Below are 8,733 nucleotides of genomic sequence, written 5' to 3' on the forward strand. Positions count from 1 at the left end.
CTATTGCCTATAAAAATCAACACAACTTAATGACTTATTTATAGCAATCAAGCTTGGGAAGAGATGGTATGAACAAAAACACAGAATCGATTAATAAATTCAAGACAGTATTGGTTCGTACAATTTGGTTAAATATTTGCTTAAATTATTTTATATTATAAGCCGTTCAAGCGTGCAGAATGTAAGTTGAACAAAAAAGTTTAAAATATTTTGGCTACAATGCTTTAGCAGGTAAACTTAATTCGTTTGGAATCTAGTCACTGTTATGCCAGAAAGTTGTTCTTTTTTATTGCATTTGCTTGACAATGTTACCACTAGTTTTTTCTTCACTCAATTTATTGATTAGTGTAAAAAATTAGGGTAAACTACTCAATTGACCACTTAACTATAGGGTTAGTGTCGATATGACCATCATCAGTTTTGATAATATGATCACATAGCTATTGAATTGGTTTCAATGTAGTCATTAGCCGTTAAAAACAAACGATGTAGCTAATGTGGTTGTTATTGATTAACGGCAAGTCAGAGGTCCACATCAACTACACCATTTGTTTTTAAAGGCAAGTGATTACATTGAAACAGTTTAAATAGTTATATGATCATATTGTTAAAATTAAAAATATAGTGGCCATATCGACATCAACTCCATAGTTAAGTGGTCCATTGAGTAGTTTACCCTAAACATTACTGGGTCTGCACAACACAATTGAGAGGTTCTATAAGCAAGAAGGTTGTCATAAAGTAACCAAACAAAAGCATATATTATAAATGTTAACTAAATATACTTAAAATATTACTAAAGATACTTAATTTTTTACAATATTTGTAATATGTTAGATATATACCTAATGTGTTATGATTTTATGTATATACAAAAAAAAATCAAAACATATTTAACATTATTGATAAGATAATATCATGACATTTCAATTAATCAATCTCTTAATAGAGAGTTAAATCAAAGCATAACTAAAAATTCACATATTTAAACAAATAAATATATAAAATATACCAGTCCTTTTAAATTAAGATGAATAGATAATGGACGTAGTCACGAAGATTAGATAAGATTAAATTCTTTGTCAGAATCACTAACCGAGAACTAAAATAATTGAACAAGATCATACTGATAAAATGTGAAGGATTGTGAGAGATTAAAGGTAAAAGGTTTTCACAAGGAGAAAAGGGCCATTTCATTTGGGTATTGGTGCCATAATAACAATGTTGAAAGGTATTGATGGGTTGATTTTAGGACCACATTGTAGAGGTATTTAGCTACCAGTCTAACTTTTTTGAACACTCAAGCACGAGCATGTCCTATGCCAACCAGATTCTTTCAATGGCTACACATTAAATGTCTTGCATGTGGGTTTCGCTTTCCTTTCCATGCCGTATGGGATTCTTAATACGTAGTTTGCATGTATTTTCGTTGCATGCCATTTACGTATATGACTACATACAATCTACGTACGTATATTAGTTTAGTTTTTATGTTTTCTTTATCATTTTATACGATATTTTTTTATTACTCCATTAAAAATCGAGTCATAACATGTTGATTTCGGGTAAAACTTTTAAATTTTACATCTTTTTAGGATCGTTGGTTGAGGAAAAATAGACGATTGAGATTAACAGTAAAAAATGAGAAGATATTTAAAGGGGGAAAAAGATATGATTGGATGATTTCCCATTAACAGGGAGACTTGAAAATGTTCCTTTTGCCTTCCAAAGGAAATGCAGTGAAAGACATTGTGGAATAGCATTCATGCTATTTGGACATTGTACATTGTGGTAATTAGTACCTATGCATTGTACCTTTTTGTTTCTGGTACTTTTCTTCCTTATTAAATGAGTAAACTTTATGGAACAAGAGCTTTCACTTCACCTTTCATAACCCAGAAAAAGCTGAGAAAAAATATCCCTTGAATGTAACAGAACCTTGTACATATCTCACTAACTTGGTTATAGAAGGAAGTAATCAAAGTTAAAGCACATGAATCTCACTGGACCGAACTATTTGATTCGATAATTGGTAAAAGCATAGGGCACCGATCGCCCCAAAAAAAAAGGGGGGCAAAAAGGACCACAGGGGTTGCACTTGCACATGCAAAATATATGCAAAGTTCGGATTTTATTTGGGAGGCCATGGAGTTTTGAGTTTCTTGGCCTACGGAAGCTGATATCTTTGCCTCTATTCTTTGACATATCACCATCTAGGTTCATTGTTTTCTTCGTTATTAATGTTGTGTAGTTTGGTAATGCCAAAGAGTGTACAACATGTAATCCCACACTGACAAAAGAAGTCTTTCTAGATAGGTTTATAACAAGTCTTTCCCTTTTCTATTCACTGAATGCAGAGTAACAAAGACTATAATTATCTTTTTAAAACATAAATTCTTTAATCAGTCTTTGATTATAATTTATAGGTGGGGTGAACATAAATAAAATCTTAAAGTGGATGTGATTATTTTTTAAATAAAAAAATGATATTTTAAAAGTGTGACTATTGGGGTAATATTTTTTAAAGAAGAATGAGAGTTGGGATCTTGGGTGACAACCTTCTTTCTTTATCTTGATTGAGAAGTTTTATAGTGACTTTTAATTTTAAAATCAGACGTGGAATTATTATGACTATTTGCAAGTTGATAGGTCTGATTAATGTGATCGTATGTCAATTGATTTTAACTCAAATATATTAATTACATGGTGTCCGTCAAAAAAACATGTCAAAAGATCACAACTTTTTAAGAGATGTAAAGGCCTTGTATCTAGAGATATCCTTATGTCCAAATATGTTCTCTCGAGATTTTAACTATAAAAGAGTTCTTTGGATATCTTCATATGCGGTATGGAGATCAGATAAGATTTAGATGGGAGTATAACAAACGTACGGGCACGAGAACTTGGACTTGCCACGTTCAGTTAGATCCTCAAAAATACACTATAGGTTGAAATGTCCTTAAAACAATATTTGATGCATAACTTAAATTATTGTACTTCTAGTTAGATTCCTTCTATTTGGTGCAATAATTTTCAACGTACCAATGAATAGGGAGGGGTACAACCAAAAAGAAGGGAAGAAAGCCACACCTGTAGTTGCTGATTCAACTGAGAAAAAAAATAATAAGGGTGAATGGACAGATCAGTGAGGTTCAAAATGTATCTATCGACTTGCCAATTCGAACCAATAGAGTCCAAAGATCATAAATTATGCCCCACTGCTAGGTGAGTTCCGAGTGAGTGTAGTCTGTTTCTGATCTTAAAAGAGACATTACCAAGTCATTACTGCTTACATTTTCAGTGCATTGCATGTTTTTATTGCTCTAACATCTTCCAATCAGCTCATCGGCCTCCATGCCCTACATCAATAGTTCCTCCATGTGAGATTCATAAACTTCCCTTTAAAAGGCCAGACAATGTTATTTACTTCCTATAATAACGTTTCCCGACACATTATTAATATGCATTAATTTTAGTAATCAAAGTTAGGAGTTGTTATACCTCCTTCGGACTTACTACACGTATAACTCTTATCGTGATCGAAGTCTTTGAAATAAGAAGAGATCTTCGAAGGATTCCCTCTATTGATCATAGATCTCGGATGTCACATCCTCCGATTATTTATTTTTTCTTGACAAGGTATCTGGCATGTCCAAATGTTTTGTAAGAGCTAAATCTCTTGTGAAACAATCATATTTATTCAACACCTTAGCTTATTGGTAGCAATTATGACCCTAAACTTGACACCAATACTAAGAATCTATAATAAACTCTCACGCTAGAATAAGAGGCTCTCTCTTCTTCTTAAGACTTTTTTCAACTACCATTAATCAGACATCATTAATTGTTTGTAACTCCACTGTAATCCACAAGCGGTGACTTTTTATCCAAATAAAAAGTTGGTAAAGTACACAAATGATCTCCCGATTATAAGATCTACTTTGTTGAGTCTCCGATTAATGAAAGCTACTAAATAGTCTCTCGACTATAAAATGTTGTTTTGTTGAGTCCTTCAACTATAAAAAGTTACAAAATGGTGACCCGACTATTTATATATTTCAAACTCGTCATTTTTGTTGAAAATGGATAACAAACTAAGTTGGACGTTAACTTGTTGAACGGGATATGATAATCATTTGAGATTTTATGATCATGTTTTATCATATTACAGTCAACAAGATAACGTCTAGCTCAGACTGTCATTAATTTTTTTAACAGAAATGACATGTTTGAAATATATGAATAATCAAATGATCATTTTATAACTTTTAAAAGTATGAGACTCAATAAAACAATATTTTATTATCAAGATACCATTTTATAATTTTCAATAGTCGAATGACTCAATAGAACATCACCGTATATTCAAGAGACCATTTACGTATTTTTACTCATAAAAATGAACTATATTTAACCGTCATAACCCAAATATTACTATAACATATGCAATAATCACCAGTGGCATAAATTAATGAACGAAAGAAAGTTGCTATCAATGTCATTTTTTCACATTATTTTCAATCACATGGAAAGTATATATAGGATGAGAAGCAATTGTGGTGACTGAATAGTATTGCGCTATAGGTAAGACCCATGTCATTAATTTGGTAGGCTCTCTTAGGCGACGAATGATATATACGAGAGTTTTACAATTCGCCGACAACCCATCTTTTCAGCTTAACTTACCACTCAGTATATTCCTTCATATAGCAGATATCTCTTACCTCTCCCTCTCTCTCATGTACTTTTCATTAATCAATAATTCTCTCCTCCTCTGCTTCTTCTTCTTCTTCATCTTTAAGCCTCATCTGTCTGTACACTTTTCAGTTCCATTCATCTAAACATGGTGCCATCCAAGAAGTTCCGAGGCGTCAGGCAGCGCCACTGGGGCTCCTGGGTGTCCGAAATTCGCCACCCTTTATTGTAAGTCTCGTTTAACCAATAACAACGCGCGCACGTTTGTTCGAACTCAGAATCTGTTTGTGATTATTGCAGGAAGAAGAGGGTGTGGCTAGGGACATTCGAAACAGCCGAAGAAGCAGCTCGAGCATACGATCAAGCAGCCATCTTAATGAGCGGAAGGAATGCGAAGACCAACTTCCCGGTAACCCCAAAAGGCGCGGAAAACGCCCATTCGACGCCACCCAATGAGCTATCTGAGCTCCTACATGCAAAGCTCAGAAAATGCAGCAAAACACCATCTCCTTCCATGACTTGCCTGAGGCTCGACACAGAGAAGTTCCACATCGGAGTGTGGCAAAAGAGGGCAGGCCAGACGGATTCCAATTGGGTGATGACTGTTGAGCTTGGAAAAGGAAATGCTGTGGCTCCACCCAATAAATTGCCTTCCAATACCTCTGGGGATGAACCCAGAATTACAGACATGGATGAAGAAGAGAGAGTTGCACTGCAAATGATCGAAGAACTGCTCAACAGGAACTGTTGTTCGTTTGATGCGGAAGAAGGAGAGGGTAACTCGTTGCAGTAATTTTTATTTCTCTTACTTTTCACTTGCTTTGGTTTGAAAAGTCGTATAGTGTGTGTTGTATAGGATATTATATATATATAATATATATATCATGGCTTTCGTTGGTGCATATATAAATATATATTATGTAATCTTTGCATAATGGTGAAGGATACCATAATTTTTAAATTGTGTAAAATTCAATAATTTTACATAAATATCATGTAATCTTCGCATAAAATTAGTTACTATGCCGTATTTGTTCAAAATTTTCTTAATTTATTAGTAACACGCGTAGCTTATAGACACACTTACTTGAACTCAATACTTATACAGAGAATAATATTATTTGATGGGTTTATAGTTTTGTGATTTAAATATAAATTTATTGAATCAATCAAATTAAAATTTTATTTATAAAATTAATAAAGATACAAAATTAATTTCCCGTGTATATAAAACATTTACAATAGTTAGATAAAACAAACTTAAAAAGGGATTGTAATAAGACGAAGACTTCAAATTCATTATCGTCCACAGTTATCATGTTTTCTTTTGTCTCCCTATTTGTCTTATTATAAATTTATAATTTTGAAGTTTGATTACGTGGTGGATCTAGAAATTTAAAAATATGATCTAAAGTTTAATTTTTTTCTAAAAATAATGGATATACAAAAAATTAATTTTTATTCTTTTGTCCTTAACACATTAAACTAAATTTAACTATTTATCTAAAATAATGGGGATGCACCTAACCCGTCCTTAGTGCATCAGCTACTGGACTTGAAGTGTTATCTTTGTGGAGGTAAGATTTATTATTAGAAATTTATAAATGATAAAAATAAATAATATAAGATTAATATAAAATAAAATATATTTAAGAGATGAGACTTAATATGGATTAGTCTTGTCTGTTGCGAAAAAAATCTTAGATTGTATAAGAATCATTCAACTTGATCTAATTTGTATATGTTTCTTTCAGACACAATCCTACTTATAAAATATATTTCAAATTTTACCATTAATTGCCGTTATAAAACATTAAAAGTATTTAATGATTATTAAAATAATATTTATGATAATTAATTATTTTTGTAATCGTTATTGATTTTTTATCATTTACCTTTAATTTGAGCCTATATATAAAAGTTGATTTTTATTTTTAAAATAAATAATAATAAGATCAATTAATTCTCTCTTATTTTCTCTTTATCCCTTATGAAAAATGTATTTATTTTTTCGAATTATTATTTTCCAGTCGTCGAATTATAATTGGAAAAGATATTTTCGATCTCAATTTCATCTTTCTAAGAAGAGTAGTATCAATTCATTTTCACTCTAATATTTAAGTGTACGAATATTGAAGAGTTGTATTAATCTTGGGGCTGACGTCCATTTCACAATTACACCAGTTAGAAGCGTTTTGCTTTGAAGATAGTGATTCTTCTACGACATAACAATGGTTTAATCTATTTATGCTTGATTTATTTTTCGGTTAGTGCTAATGTTTATTTTGTAGCAGTTCTATTTTTTCTAACATTGTCTACTTCTAGGAATGATAAAAAAAATAATATACTACAAACATTAAAATCATGAAATATATAAATACATGAAATTTCTCATAGATGCAAAATACATAGAATTAATAGTTTTAGAGACGCCAATACCCAACGTACATATAAAATACATCTGTGTAATATAGGCCCTAATAAGTTTAGAGATCACAAAAATTAAAATCATTATATCTCTTGAAAATAATTTTTTTTTTAATTATTACGTAATATTTGTTAAAGCGCGACTAGACTGATTTAAAAATGCATCCCCTAAAACTAATATTAACTTAATTGAATACTTACATTATGTAAAATTAATAAGTTTTACATTAATTTAGCTATTAAGGTTAAACAAATACATGGTTAGTGTACCAAAAAAACAAATACATGATTTAGATTTAGTTAAAATTTATAACTCATAAATAAATATTTTTTAACTTACCGTAAAATCATAATTTCCTTTTTAAGGTTAGGGTTTAGGATTCAATGTTTAAGTTTTAAGGTTTGGGATTTAGGGTTTGGAGTTTGGGGTTTGGGGTTTAGGGTTTAGGGTTTAGGGTTTAGAGTTTAAGTTTGAAGTTTAGGGTAGGGGTTCTAGGGTTTGGGATTTTGGGTTTAAGACTTGGGATTGAGGTAAAAAGTGATATTGTTTTACTGTGAGTTAAAAATATTTATTTATGAGTTATAAATTTTAATTAAATCTAAGTTGTTTATTTATTTAAATCTATTGGCTATAAATTAGTGTAAAATAATAAGTTTTACATCAATTTAGGGTTTAAGATTTATGATTTGGGTTTGGCATTTAGGACTTATGGTTTAAGATTTAGGGTATGGGGTCTAAAGTGGGGGTTTTAGGGTTTGGGATTTAGGAATTTAGGCTTTAAGATTTGGAATTGAGGTAAACAAATATATTGTTTTACTGTGAGTTAAAATATATTTATTTATAAGTTATAAATTTTAATTAAATCTAAGACATTTATTCATTTATATCTCATCGCTATAAATTAGTGTAAAACTTATTAGTTTTACATAATGAAAGTGGATCATACCCTATATATATAGGTTATGATCCACTTACAAAGTTTTACACCCTTTTAGGATCATTGGATAAGGAGAAATCAAAGGATTGAGATTAACTCATTGCTTTTTTTCCATCGAATATCTTTTTATTTCTTATTGTTAATAGCCTTTGAGTTTTTGTCATTCAATAATCATAAAAGGTGTAGAGTTTTTACACTACATAATTGGATCCTAGCACTATATATATATGGGTTAGGATCCACATACAGCTAGTGTAAAACTTTAGTTTTACACCCTTTTAGAATCGTTGGATGAGGAAAAATCAAAAGCTGAGATTAATTCATTTTTTTCCAATGAATATCTTTTTGTTTTCTACTGTTAAACTCAACATTTGATTTCCCCTCATCCAACGATCCTAAAAAGGTGTAAAACTTTTTCGTTTTATATTATGTAACTAGATCCTAGCCATAAATAAATAAATAAATATATATATATATATATATATATATATATATATATATATTCTTCCAGTGATGTTGAGATTTGGATTGAATAACGAAGGATTAAATTGAATCAAATCAATGTTTTTTATATACATTTGAAATATCTTTTTCATTAACTTAACATTTTTCATTGATTTTTAAAGAAAAAGATGTGAATGAATAGATAGATATATAACCAATAACAATTAGG

At 30.5% G+C, this 8,733-nt stretch overlaps 1 protein-coding gene across 1 annotated transcript; it reads left to right on the forward strand.

The window, feature by feature from the left end:
* Positions 1-4,705: 4,705 nt before the first annotated feature.
* LOC120197477 (ethylene-responsive transcription factor WIN1-like) lies at positions 4,706-5,549 on the forward strand. Its single transcript, XM_039198991.1, has 2 exons — positions 4,706-4,923; positions 4,996-5,549. Exons 1-2 carry the CDS (start codon positions 4,844-4,846, stop codon positions 5,486-5,488), a joined length of 573 nt encoding a protein of 190 aa, XP_039054922.1. The 5' UTR covers positions 4,706-4,843; the 3' UTR covers positions 5,489-5,549.
* Positions 5,550-8,733: the final 3,184 nt, after the last annotated feature.

This window comes from Hibiscus syriacus, unplaced genomic scaffold, assembly GCF_006381635.1.
Source record: "Hibiscus syriacus cultivar Baekdansim isolate YM2019G1 unplaced genomic scaffold, ASM638163v2 tig00117048_pilon, whole genome shotgun sequence".
NCBI lineage: Eukaryota > Viridiplantae > Streptophyta > Magnoliopsida > Malvales > Malvaceae > Hibiscus > Hibiscus syriacus.